The sequence below is a fragment of the Terrapene carolina genome, unplaced genomic scaffold, assembly GCF_002925995.2.
Source record: "Terrapene carolina triunguis isolate 2854851 unplaced genomic scaffold, T_m_triunguis-2.0 Scaffold235, whole genome shotgun sequence".
Classification (NCBI taxonomy): Eukaryota; Metazoa; Chordata; order Testudines; family Emydidae; genus Terrapene; species Terrapene triunguis.
In genome coordinates this window covers 3,427,595-3,441,660 of record NW_020664586.1, presented here as the reverse complement: position 1 = coordinate 3,441,660, position 14,066 = coordinate 3,427,595, and the positions used below count along the sequence as shown (strand labels likewise).

General features: G+C 56.2%; 1 protein-coding gene across 1 annotated transcript in view; it reads left to right on the top strand.

The window, feature by feature from the left end:
• The window catches only part of CACNA2D2 (calcium voltage-gated channel auxiliary subunit alpha2delta 2), a 585,144-nt gene that overhangs the window by 504,142 nt on the left and 66,936 nt on the right, over nucleotides 1–14,066 (top strand). The window contains exons 12-14 of the mRNA XM_026657031.2: nucleotides 1,987–2,094; nucleotides 8,364–8,442; nucleotides 12,021–12,070. Coding sequence (XP_026512816.1) covers nucleotides 1,987–2,094; nucleotides 8,364–8,442; nucleotides 12,021–12,070 — 237 coding nt within the window. The remainder of the gene's footprint in view (nucleotides 1–1,986; nucleotides 2,095–8,363; nucleotides 8,443–12,020; nucleotides 12,071–14,066) is intronic.

The following is a 14,066-nucleotide window of genomic DNA, read 5'->3' as shown; positions in this document are numbered from 1 at the left end:
CTGTACTCACACACGCATGTACACACTCACTGCTGTACACACACACAACCTGCTGTACTCACACACACATGCACACATTGCTGTGCACATGCACGCACGCACACACACTGCTGTACACACACACACACGCACACCCTGCTGTACTCACGTGCACACACTGTGGTACACATGCACATACACACTGCAGTACACACACGCATGCACACTGTTGTGGACGCAAATGCACACTGTTGTGGACCCAAACACACACGCACACACATCTCTGTTTGCAAGTGGAAACGCACAGGCTGGCTTGCAGTTCTGGGCACCCACATGGATTCCAAACCCACCCCTGAGAGACAGTGAGATGCAGCCAAACCTGACCAGGGAGTTAGGTAGATTTGGGGTTTGTCACCATCGGAGCAGCAGGAGAGACAGGTGTATAGGAGAGGAATTACCAATGGCTGCCCTAGTGCTCCCTGCTGCCCCAGCCTCTCCCCGCAGAGGGCACTGTGGGGAGTGAGGGCAGGAGCCCGGGCCATTGGGGGAGCTCCCAGCTACTCCAGCCCAAGCCTCTCCCAGCAGGTGGTGCTGTGGGGAGGGGACAGGACCAGCTACTCCAGCCCCAACCTCTCCCACTGTCTGTTGTGTGCCCAGCTGAGAGTTCTTCCAGTTGCATGTTGCTCTTTTCTCCCTGTCTGGGCAGGTCCTGTGGTGCAGGCATGGCTCTCTGTCTCCTGCTGGCCTCTCTAGATTCCTGACAGCTTCCTTTCGCTCATTCCAGGCAGAGGCAGAATTACCCCGGGCTGCCCAGCAGCAAGCACTGGGGGGTCCTCAATGGTTCTCGTTGCCGGGTCATGGCATCCTCAGAGCAGAGCTGGCTGTGGCCCCTTCTGCTTCCCATTCCCTTCCCTTTCAGAGCCCAAAGTGCCCGGGCTAGGTCTGGGAGGGGAAATTCGGTCTGAATCTCAGGCCGTGGCTACACTCAAAACTTCAAAGCTCTGCTGCGGGAGCGCTCCTGCAGCAGCACTTTGAAGTGCGAGTGTGGTCGCGGTGCCAGCGCTGGAAGAGAGCTCTCCCAGCGCTGCAGGTACTCCACCTCCACGAGGGGATTAGCTCCCAGTGCTGGGAGCGGGGCTTCCAGCGCTGGGGCACTGTTTACACTGACGCTTTACAGCTCTGTAACTTGCTGCGCTCAGGGGGGTGTTTTTTCACACCCCTGAGCAAGAAAGTTGCAGCGCTGTAAAGCGCCAGTGTAGCCATAGCCTCAGAGGAGACTTCTGGGGGCCTCCTCTCCCCAGGAGAGCAGCGGGTGCCCCATGGCTTGGCTCATTTCAGACCAGGCTGGAGAACGGGGAGCCCGACTTTGCTGGCCAAGGGGAATCAGCCAGATAACCTCCTAGGTCCTTCTTGGCTTCAGTGAATAGGAAGGAAGTTGCAGCAGGTGTAATGGCCTGAGTGGGATGATACTGCGACTGATGCTACTCATCACCAGGGCTGCTTCTTGACAGGAGCTTCTGAGCTCTTCATCCCTCCTGCCCTGAGAATGGGGGCATGTTATATGGATGTGTTGTTCTCACTCTTAGACATGTATAGGCACCCACACATACAATACAAAAACAATTTTGTAGGCACCTCGGAGGACACAGTGGTTACTATTCCGGGCATAGTGGCCTCCCAGAACGTCAGAGTGATCGTTGGGATAAAACTCACACCCTCTGTGCTCCAAACACACTATCTGAGCCAAAGGAGAATCCCCCATAGATGTCAGCAGTATAGGGCACATGACACATGATGGAGTAGTTCTGATCCCATCCAGCAGCAGACAGTGGGGCACAATACCCCAGCCAGTTTGTTGCTGTGTATAATAGACACACACACACTGTATACAACCTTTCTTAGCAAAAGCCCGTGCATTGGTTTAATCCAGGAGCATGACAGAGGCAATCTATGTGCTCTGTCCCTTCCGGGGCCTGCCCTCACTCTGTTTTTTCCTCTTGGTTGCAGTCCAACATCACGCGAGCCAACTGCAATAAGATGATCATGATGTTCACGGATGGCGGGGAAGACCGGGTCCAGGATGTGTTTGAGAAGTACAACTGGCCCAATAAAACGGTGAGTGCTCTGGTATTAGACACACCAATCCCCTGCTGACGTGGTCCTGGTTCTAGTGCAGCCCATGAGCACTGCCCATGCTCCAACAGGCGATATATGCGTTCGCTTCTTACCCCAGAATGACCAGACTGCTGTGTGCTGTGCATTTGTTTCTTGGGCTCTACTCCTAGCCTCTCCCTGCCGGAGGCACTGTGAGGAATTGGGTAGGAGCGTTGGCTCTTGGAAGATGCCCAGCTATTCCACTTTTCAGCCTTTCCCAGCTGGAGGTGCTGTGGGGAGCGGGGCAGGAGCACTGGCTGTGGGGGAGCTGTGGGAGGAGCTCCCAGCTACTCCAGCCCCAGCCTCTCCCAGCAGGGGGTGCTGTGGGGAGAGGGCAGGAATGCTGGCTGTAGGGGAGCTCCCAGCTACGCCAGCCCAGCCTCTCCCAACAGGGGGTGCTGTAGGGAATGCTACAAGAGCAGCAGCCACTGTAGCTAGGCAGGGATGCAGGTCCGAGGTTTACATCACAGCCCTTTATGGTGCTGCATTTAAAACAAGGGTGGGCAAACTTTTTGGCCCAAGGGCCACATCAGGGTTGCGTAACTATATGGAGGGCCAGGTAGGGAAAGCTGTGCCTCCAAACAGCCTGGCCCCCGCCCCCCCATCCACCCCTCCCACTTCCCACTCCCTGACTGCCCCCCTCAGAACTCCCAACCCATCCAACCCCCCCTGCTCCTTGTCCCCTGACCGCCCCCTCCCGGGACCCCCGCCCCCTATCCAACCCCCCTGCTCCCTGTCCCCTGACTGCCCCAACCCCTATCCACAACCCTGCCCACTGACAGCCCCCCCAGGACTCCTACTCCCTATCCAACCGCCCTCTGCTCCTCATCCCCTGACCACGCCCTCCCGGGACCCCCCGCCCCTAACTGCCCCCCGGGATCCCACCCCCTTATCCACACCCCCCTGCTCCCTGTCCCCTGACTGCCCTCCCGACCCCATCCACATCCCCACCCCCTGACAGGTCCCCTGGGACTCCCACTCCCAACCCTCCCTGTTCCCCATCCCCTGACCGATCCCCCCAGAACCTCCACTCCATCCAACCGCCCCCTCCTCCCTGACTGTCCCCCAGGGCCCCCCTCTCCCTTATCCAACCCCCCCACTCCCCACCCCCTTACCAGCAGCAGGAGCTCGCAGCCGTGACACCCAGCTGCACTCCCCATGCTGCTCAGTGGGAGGGGCAGGCCAGAGCACGGCCAGCACGCGGCATGGCTGGGGGGGGAGGGACGACAGCAGGGGAGGGACCAGGGACTAGGCTCCCCGGCCGGGAGCTCAGGGGCTGGGCAGGACGGTCCCGCGGGCCGGATGTGGCCCGCCGGCTGTAGTTTGCCCATGTCTGATTTAAAAGCTGATATTAAATGTCCATTTTCAGTGTATTCTGCAGTTTCCAGGCGAGTGCGAGTCATTTCTGTCTCCCTCTGGGCCCCGAGAGGGTTGATCAGAGCGGCTGACTGAGGGCCTATATCCTGCCCTAGTTAACATTTACATACCTACAGACTTTCACTCTCTTCAGGTCTGCAATGAAGGGTCCAGTGAGATAACAGGCAGGCTGATAAGGCAAAAGCTTCCCCTTGGGTGGAGGCAAGATGTGTGTGAATTGCATTAGCAGGGCTGGGGGCAGGGAAACCTCCTCCTGGCTTTTAAGAGCAGATCCCGCAATTCAGACTTAGACACACTCTCTCTCTCTCTCCAACGCTCACTGAGGAGCACAGTGGCTAACAAGCTGCTGTTCTACTGCCTGGAGAAAAGGGTCCCATCATGGGGTACTGGACACATGTGGCCTTGGATTCATTTTTGTAAGGAATAACCTAAGGTTTGCAGCTAAGGATCCACCGAGCTGTACTGATCCACTCTACTGCGACAGGTACACGCTGCTTCCTGTTAAGCATTCTGGGTAATGTAATCTATTAGAAACAACAAAGAGTCTGGTGGCACCTTAAAGACTAACAGATTTATTTGGGCATAAGCTTTCGTGTGTGAAAAACCAGCTACGAAAGCTTATGCCCAAATAAATCTGTTAGTCTTTAAGGTGCCACCAGACTCCTCATTGTTTTTGTGGATACAGACTAACACAGCTACCCCTCTGATACTTGGTAGTCTATCAGGCCTTTCTTGTACTAAGAAGTGTTGTATTTAGAGCTACCACTAGAGGGCACTCCAAACAGTATAGCCCAGAGCCCTGCCCAGGTGGCCATCCCATGCAGCCCGGCTGATTGCAGTGGGTTGCACAGGGGATAGGTGAAGGCAGGATTTGATGCTGTGTGCACCTATTGCTACGTTACACGTGTGTAAGGAAAGCCCGGGTTAAAGGGTGCTGGTCTGGCAGGTGGGGACTGTCATGGTCCCAGCAGGTCCCTGCTGAGCAGTGATCCCACTGAGGTGGGAGTGGGAAAAGCAGCCTTTGGATTCAAGCTCGCTGGAGACCAAAAGTCAGCCCCGTGCAAGGGAAGTTTGGTGGCCTGTGTGAAATGAGTGCTCTATTCTCAGCCCGCTGCGAGTATCCATAGCACAAAAGCCACTGCCACCCCAGCATTAATCAGGTTACAGTCTCAAGTGAGAGGCTAAGGGCCATGGCGACGGAGGGCCGGTCTGGACTCGAAATTTGCCCAGATTCCAGCCACCAGAGCAGACCCCTAGTATGTGCAGGGGAAGCCGTGATTTGCACTGGGTTCTGAAAACAAGGTGTGATCCACTGATGCAAATTGCAGTGAACCCCATCTCGCTGCAGCTGCACAGGTGGTGGGACCAGGGCAAGCCTGCAGGGTAGCCAAGGCCTGAACTCTCCGTCGAGCTGGAGCCCTCCAGAGGCACAACGGAGGGGAAGCTTGCACAGGCACTGCCTTGTGCTGTCCCTTGTGCATAGACACAAGGGCTGAGTCCCCGAGGGCTCTGAGCCAAATGTGGAGCTGCTGCAGTCCAGCTCTGACCTCAGGGGAGTCTTGTGAGCTACGGAGAGATCTGGCCTTTCCATCCTCTTCAGAGGAAAGGGGATGGACAAAAGGTTGGGAATGCAAGGGATGGGCCCGCCAGTGAATGGGTCGTGCCAGTGTAGCACGAAACAGAGATCTAGTGCACAGAGCCGCATGCTAGGGACAGAAGAGCAGGCAAAGAAATACCCGGGAAATGCAATGGGGTTTCTCCCTGGAAACGACATGCTGTGAATGAGCCAGCGAGTTGGGCAGAGGTGGTATCACGAGTAGGGGATTGAGCATGAGTCGGGAAAGGTGGGTGAGAAGCTCTGCAAGGGGGCTGGGAGTGAGTCTCTGGAGCTGCCTGGCCCTACACCAGCTCATCACAAGGAAAGGGGAAACAATCACCAGCTTTATCACCAGATTCCACCTCATTTGATGGGAGCTATTACAACGTCTGCCCTTCCTGCCCGCCTGCTCCCACACTGAGCCACTGCCCTTGTAATGGGGCGGCTCACGTGCCAGGGCTGTTTTATTACCTGTGCTGAAGTGCCAGGGAAGGAAATGGGCAGAGCTCCTTTGCCCGGGCTGTTGGCACACAGAGGGAGGTGTCACAGGAGAGCCGGGCTGGGAGGGAGGGGAATGGGAACACCTTGGTGTCTCCCAGTCCCATCAGCGGGGAGTGCTCTCAAGGGGCTGCAGGACTGTGGGAGAGGAGTCCCCAGGAGGCAGGAGGGTTGTGCCTAGATGGCTCCTTTTCCTGACAGTCTATTGGCAGCAGGTCACTGCACTGTGACCCCCATCCATCCCCCCAGTAACTCGGCAAAGGGGAGCGGAGAGTCCTTTCCAGCCCAGACCGTGCAGCAAGAGTGGAACTGCTCCACATTCATTAGTCCAGCCTCCACGGGCCGAGCATCCCTTCAATTGCTGGGGAGGACTGGAGGGTCAGCCAAGCAGCAAGCCCTCCAGCCCGACCCAGCCCCTTGTCGGCCCTGTCCTCTCAGAGCTGGGCCACACGGGGTGAATGGGAGAGAAGCACAGAAATGTAGGCCTGGAGGAAGTCTCGAATCCAGCCCCCTGGGCTGTGGCAGGACTAGACTAGCTCTGACAGTGTTTGTCCAACCTATCTTAAAACTCTCCAGTAATGGAGATTTTTCCACAACCCCCTTGGAGGCGTGTTCCAGAGCTGAACTATCCTGAGAGTTAGACAGTTTTTCCTAATGTCGAACCTAAATCGCCCTTGCTGCAGATTAAGCCCATTGCTTCTTGTCCTACTGTCAGTGGGTGTGTGGGCAACAATTAATCACCATCTTCTTTGTAACAACACTTAACATATTTGAAGACTGTTATCAGGTCCGCCTCCCCCCCCAAGTCTTCTTATCTCAAGATTAAACACCCCATTTTTTTAGTCTTTCCTCACAGGTCAGGTTTTCTAAACCTTTGATCATTTTTGCTGTTCTTCTCTAGAGTCTCTCCAGTTTGTCCTCATCTTTCCCAAAGTGTGGCACCCAGAACTGGACCCAGCACTTCAGCTGGGGTCTCAACAGTGCCAAGCAGAGCAGAACTATGACCTCCTGTGTCTTAATGCGACACTCCTGTTAATACACCCCAGAATGATATTACCTTTTTTGCAACTGCGTCACATTGTTGACTCATATTCCATTTGATCCACTCTAACCCCCGGATCCTTTTCAGCAGCACGGCCACCTAGCCAGTTAGTCCCCATTTTGTAGTTATGCATTTGATTTTTTTCTTCCTAAGTGCCGTATGTTGCGCTTGTCTTTACTGAATTTCGTCTTGTTGATTTTAGACCAATTCTTCAATTTGTCAAGGTTGTTTTGAATTCTAATCCTGTCCTCCAAAATGCTGCCAACCAATCCCAGCTTGGTGTCCCCTGCATATTTTGTAAGCACACTCTCCACTCCATCATCCAAGTCATTAATGAAAATATTGAATTGTAATGGATCCGAGACCAGCCCCTGCAGGACCCCACTAAATTCATCCTCACAGTCTGACAGCAAATCATTGATAACTACACTTTGAGTACGGTCTTTCAGCCAGTTTTGCACCCACTTCATAGTAATTTAATCTAGACCAAGAGAGAGTGTTGCATGATGGGTGCTGTAGTCTACAGCTGCTGCTTGGCTCAAAGAGCTGTCTAGATCAGGTGGAAGTCAAACATTTTCCTCCCCCCACCCGTGCGTTTACTGCGAAAGCAAGAGTAATAAGTGTCTCGATACTAACAATGCTAAGCTGATTCGAACGGGGTGCTTTGAGGGATTGACAGAAAATACTGGACCTTAAAGACTAAGGGTCTATGGGGAGTGAGATTTTCTTCACTTCAGATTGTAATAACATTTTCAAAGCCTCACAACCCGGCTGAGCAAAGCAACGCTTAACTGACTGATTGAAAGTCAATGGGACTCAGGCTCCTAAATCAGTTAGGCATAGCAACGCAGAGCAGAACAGTGCCTAAATGCCTTTCCCAGGCTGGCCCTAAGTCCAAGCTCCACACAGGGAGTGAACCAGGCCACAGACAGGATCAGCTGGAGACCCATCAGTAGAATAGTGGGCGGGCATCAGCGGCAGCATGGTCTAGTGGAGAGGGGCACAAGACTGAGACACGGGAGGTCTGGGCGCTCTTCCCAGCTCAATCACTGCCTGGCTGTGCTATTGGGCAAGTCACTTCACCTCTCTGGCTCATTGTCCCTGTCTCGCCTTTTTCAGTTGTATGCGACTGTCTCTCGCTGTGTTTGTACAGGGAGGCCCTGATCTCAAGTGGGGGCCTTAGGAGAAGAAGAAGAATTTGGGAGCTTCTGTCTCCCAGTCCCATGCTCTGTCCGCTAGACCACACTGCTGTGCTCATCGATTCCTAGAGTTTGAGGGCAGAAGGGGCCATCGGATCGTCCAGTCTGGCCTCCTGCAGGCCAGAGAACTGCACCCAGTTGCCCCTGTGCCAAGCCCGCTAACCTGGGTTTGGCTAATGTCAAGGCAGCCAAGCCTCGATTTGAAGACACCAATGGATGAAGGTTCCACCGCTTCCCTTGGACCTTGTTCCAGTGCTTAGTCGCCCTTGCTGTGAAACATTTGTGCCTTGTTTTTAGTTTCAGATTGTCTGGCTTCAGCTTGCAGCCCTGGGCTCCTGCACTGCAGTGCCCGAAGTCCAGCCAGGCCAGCTAGCTCAGTGAGGGCCTTCAGCCTGAGCTGGTACATGGTCCAGCTCTCGTGGTGTTGCGCTCTGGTGCTGAGACATTCCGGGGCATGGTGCAGTTAGCAGATCCCTGTCTCTGTCCCCCATTACTAACCTGCCCCCCGTTCCGCCAGGTGCGAGTGTTCACCTTCTCGGTGGGACAGCACAACTACGACGTGACCCCCCTGCAGTGGATGGCTTGTGCCAACAAAGGTAAGTAGGATGGCGCTGGGGGGGGAATAGCTCACCCCGGCCAGGCTCTGAGTGCTGTGGGCAGGGCACTGCTCTGGGGAAGCTCACCCCGGCCGGGCTCTGAGTGCTGTGGGCAGGGCACTGCTGTGGGGAAGCTCACCCCGCTCAATGATTGCGTGGCATTGCCCACCGCAAACAGATCTAACCTCTGAGGTACAGGGCTGTGGTTTTGCTGCTACATTGTTTAACTGGAGGGTCCAGCTGATGTCTTGCCCCTTGTGCTCTGGCATTTTGGGGTACGGGGCCCAGCGATTAGCCGGGGTGCCAGGCCCGGCACTCTGTGACTCAGTGCAATTCACAAGACGCTCCAAATAGTCTCTCCCTGCTTTCCGGAGCTTCTCAGAGGCAACATAACAAACCTAACCCAAGAGTTCCATCTGCTGGCTGATTGGGAGCCTGCAGGGAAAGTGCAGGAGAGTCGCCCTTCACAGACGGAAGGCATCTGTGCTTTCCGTCCGCACAAGCAAAGCACCTCCTCCTGGTCTGACCTTCCCCGGTGGCCGAGGTGGAGAGAGGATACAAAATCTCCCTGGGAGCCAGTACTGTGTGCTGCTCACTGCCCCAACTGGGAGATGCCTCTTCTTCAAAGCTGGACTGCACAGAAAACAGGGTCCCCCTACCTCAGCTCCATTCACATGAACCCCAGCACCGAGCCAGGCTCACTCACCCTGCTGGCCCGTAAAGCAGAGGGGCCAAGGACCGGGCTGAGGTGCCCTCGCCCTCCGACAGTTCTGTCGCACTGAGTGGCAGAGGAGGTGCATGGGAAGTTCGCTCTGCCTTTGCTGTCTGGATAGAGGGCTCCAGGCTGGCATCGTTCGCTGGCACGTAGTTGCCTGTAAAGGGAGAGGTAGCCATCCCTGTGTCGGTTCTGTGCCCACTGGGGACATCGTCTGCCAGGGGAGCCGGGTGGCATGTGCAGGACCCCCACACATAGGGGAGGGGGAGCCGCTTGTGGGGGTCACTGCCATGAGTGCAGAATGGGGGCATGGAGCAGATTATGGGGAGGGCCTCACCCTGTAGCAGAGCTGCCCAGGAGCGGGGTTGGGGGGCGGGGTTCCATGAGCAAAGGAGCCAACTGGGCCCCAAGGAGCAGTGAGCCTCTCCCCGGGAGCTGACTCAGGACCAGGGATAGGCTGGGCAGTTAGTCCCCCCACTCCCCTCACACTGCCTGGAGAGGCCTGGCACAGGGCTCCGCCCACTCAGCCTGGCCCGCTGCTCTCCCCTCCTGCCATCAGCCCAATACCTCTCTCCCTGCCTGAGGAACGTGTCTGCCAGTGCCAAGCCCTCTCCTAGGGCCTGCTCTGTGAGGGAGCCGTGAGGAGCCTTCGATCTGCCCCCTGCACTCACGCCTCCGCTCCCTGAGCCTGCTGCATGTCCCTTCCCCAGGCTTCTTCAGCAGCCTCCTGGCTCCGGCCTCTGCCAAGGACTCTCCCTCCCCACCTCTCCATTCCTGCAAGTCTCTCTCCCTCCTCTCTACCTGCTGCCTCCCGTCTCTGCCTCTTCACTAGCCCACACTGCTTTTGGCTCTCCTTTGTCCTGACCAGGGATCTCCCCCTTACCTGGCTGTATCAGTCGCGGACACCCATCAACCCCCGGGCTAGCGTTAATTCAGCTATCCTCTCGGTGCCCTCTCCCCTCCCAGCACGTCTGGGAATTCATGCACCACGCGCCAACAGCATCTGTTCCTCACCCCTCTTAGCCCCACTTGAGTCTCAATTACCACGCTGCAGCCCCGCAACAGGTAATGCTCATTATGGCTTATCAGCTCCCATCCGCGCCTCGCTCGTGGGAACCTGGGGCGCCCAGCAGTTACAGCAATGGACTCTTGGGGTTCTGCATCTCACTCAGCATGCGGGTGCTAAGGTTTTGGAAAGTGACCCGTGATTTTGGGAGCCTGAGACCCCCTGATTTTCAGTGGAGGCAGAGAACCCGCTCTCTGCAAATTGGCCTCTTTCAGGGGATTCACGCTGGGCCCCGGCGCCATGGGGTGCACACGCTGTCTCGGCTGCTGGAGGGTTACTAGGGAAAGCTGTCTGCCTGCCTAGCTGGGCTGATGGTTGGCCTCACAGCTGGGCAGTGGAGATAAGAGAGCTGTGGAGTGGATGGGAGGGGTGGCTGCCAGGGAGGCTGAGGAGCAGGAGCCTTCAGCCAGAGACTGGTGAGATGCTACCCAAGAAACCGGATCCTCTCAAAGAGCAGACCCCAGGGTGACTCTGATGGGTTCAAACAGAGTCTCTGGGTTCCCAGCAAAGGGTTTTACTAAGGTCTTGAAGCAGCGAGCCATGCTTTGAAGAAACCCGCACTGTACACCCCTTACCTAGGGTGACTGGCCTCCTGATCCATGGGACTTGAACGCTCTGCAAGGGAATAGGACCACTAGAGACCTGGCGAGAGGGCCGAGGCTGTAGCAAAAAATCAACAGGCAGGCTAGATAATGATGGCTCCAGCAATGGAGGGGAAACTGAGGCAGAATTGCTGTGTCACTTGGTTTTGCCACAAGGGGGCACTGAAGATCAAAAGTGACCACTGACAGGCTCCCCAAATCACTGGTCTGTTTTGAAGCTGATTGATGCCTCATTATCATCTAATGTGGGGGAGGGGCACTTTACAAACTGCCTCCTGAATTCCCAGGGCTTTGGGTGGCATAGTGTGAATGCTCTGTAGATTGACAGCATTGGCGCTAGCTACAGCAGAGCCTGGGAGAGCAGCACGGCTCAGGTTCCTCCACATGGGCCTGATCCTACAGCTCATTCTGGACCTGCATCCCCCATGCTATTCCAGCCCTGCCCTCTCCCTCCCCTCCAGCTCTGCCCATGCCCTTCAATCCCAACCCACAGCCCTCTGCTATCCCTGCCCTGGGCTCCCCCATGCCCACAGCCCTGCCGGTGCCTCTCAATCCCAATCCACAGCTCCTCCGCCCCCACTGTCCCAGACCTGGGCTCCCACCCATAAGTTCTGCCCATGCCCATCACACCTGACCTACAGCTAGGGTGACCAGACAGCAAATGTGAAAAATCGGGAGGGGGGAAGGGTAATAGGAACCTATATAAGAAAAAGACCCAAAAATTGGGACTGTCCCTATAAAATCGGGACATCTGGTCACCCTACCCACAGCCCCCTGCTCTGCCAGCCCTGGGCTCCACCCACCCCAGCTTTGTGCATGCCCTTTGCTCCTGCCCTGTAGGATTCAATCCTTGTTCTGGTCCTTACAGCTCCTTTCAGTCTCGTTTCTCCACAGCCCCATCTGTTTGTTTGCCTGCAGTATCCCGCCCTGGTTTCAATCCAAAGAGAGCGACTGGGGATCCTGCTCCCTGCTCCATTGCTGGCTCCTTCCCCCCACCCAGGGCCCGTTGTCTCCAGGGCCCGGGGCTCTAGCTCAGGGATCCCTGCAGGTGGTACTCATAGGACTTTGGGATCACATCCTCAGTGGCTCTGAGGCTGTGAGGAGGGAGGGCATTGGGGAAAGGGCGAATGGGGAGGTACCAGGCTGTGCGCAATGGGCGTGTTTCTACAGCTCCCTGCTTTGTTTCTCTGCATAGGTTACTACTTCGAAATTCCCTCCATTGGGGCCATCCGAATCAACACACAGGTAAGGAGCCGCGCCGGCCCCCAGCACACATACACCCAGAGATCCACCAGAGGGAAGCTCAAATGATCCCTCTAGTCTGACCTCCCGCATGACACAAGCTAGAGAACCGGTTCCTGAGGTTCTTGCATCGGACCCAGTGGCTTCGGCTCTGAGAGAGACACCCAGTGCTGGGGTAGGACTCCAGCTGATGGAGGAGAAGCCAATCCAAAGGGGAGTTCATCGCCCTCACTCTTACACACAGGCATCTCTTTCCAGGTTGTCCTTAGCTGGCTTCATCTCCCAGCCGCTGGATTGTCTGCCAGTGAGCCCGGTAATGTCGCCCCTGGACAGGGCTGGCTGGGCCTGTGCTAGATTTTCTCCCCTTGAATCCCCCACTGCTGCCCCAGCACCAGTGCTGCCCCAGAGTAAGGGCCCTGGCTCACGCTGGCTGCCAGCATTGTTGCCGCCCTGCTGGCTAGCATGACACTGAGCACAGGGGTAGAATGCTGCTGGTGCCTCCTCTACCCCAGAGCTGCCAGCATGCCACGGGAGCTGCAGTGGTGGTAGATCAAGTGAGGAATGCTAGAGCGGACGCAGCCTTCACCGCTGAAGGTTTTACCCCTGTTCCTGCAGCGGGGCTCGAACACATCTCTGGCACACAGGCAGCACCACCTCAGAAGTGTGGGGACAGATGTGCCGGTGCTGGCAGGGGCCCAGGAACTTCCCTCTGCCCAGGACTGGGGCCAAATTGAGTCAGATCAAAGGGCCAGAGCTGGCTCTGATCCAAGCAGACTTCACTGGGAGAAATGTCTCCTCTCTCACCCCTAACCCCAAGAACAGCGCATCCATCACTGGCGATTTTTAAATCCAGACTGGCTGTGTTTTGTAGAACCTCTCGCCTACCCCTTGGACTCTGCACTGGTACAATAGGAATTATTCTGGGGAAGTTCGCTGGCCGGGGTTATCTAGTCTGATCTCCTGTGTGACCACAGTGCCCCCTTCTTGCCTTGGGATCTATGAAATCTGCAAGCTGCAAACCCTGCCTGGCCATTCCACCCTGCTCTGCAGATGCCTCTCAGTCCCCACCTGCAGCCCACTCGCCCTTCTGTCCCAGCCTTGAATCTTTCCCAAGGCCAAACCCCCAAGCACCCTGAATTGCTGAGTACACAATGCAGGCAGATATCTATGGGGTGCCCAGCTGGGGCCTCCAGACCCATTTCAGCGTGACCTGAGTCCACGTTGGGAAAGGAGAGCAGAGACTAGGTACCCGTCACAGAGCCTGATGAGCCGCATTATTGAAACGAATGGCCCACTTCTTGGACCTTTTTTTCCCTTCCCTCCTTAAGTGGTTAGTTATTAAACTTCGTACTTTAATCCACATGGAGCAGAGCGAGCGGCGCCAGCTGCGCCAGCTGATCTGTCAGGCTGTTCAAGGTGACAGGCGTCAAGTGAGAGCTGGGGACAAGTTACTAGCACCAGGCAAATGGGGCTGCCAGGCTGGGCTAGTGGCCTTCTGTTCACAGCCCAGCCAGGCATTCCAGCCAGACAATTGCAAAACAACATGGCAAAAGAGGGATGGGGGAAATGAATGGGAGAGTGAGTGAGTTTCAGCTGGTTGCACAAGGTTATCCATGGGACACTGGGGGCTGGCCTGTCCCCTTGCCTCGCTGAATGGCTGGGGATGTTCTGCTCTTCCCCTGGTTCTCCTCCTCATCTGTGGGGGCAGTTCTCTGCTCCCTTTGCCTTTCCTTGGTTTCTCTGCAGCTGAAGTGTTGGATACTCAAAGGGAAACCAGCAAGGATGGGGAGCAAATAAAGTCCTGGTGTCCCCACCCCTTGCCCCAATCCTGGGGTAGGGTCCGGGTGTCATGTTGTCCCCCCTGCCATCCCATCCTGGGGTAGGGTCCAAGTGTCATGTTGTCCCCCCCTGCCATCCCATCCTGGGGTAGGGTCCGAGTGTCGTGTTGTCCCCCCCTGCCATCCCATCCTGGGGTAGGGTCCGGGTGTCATGTGCCCCC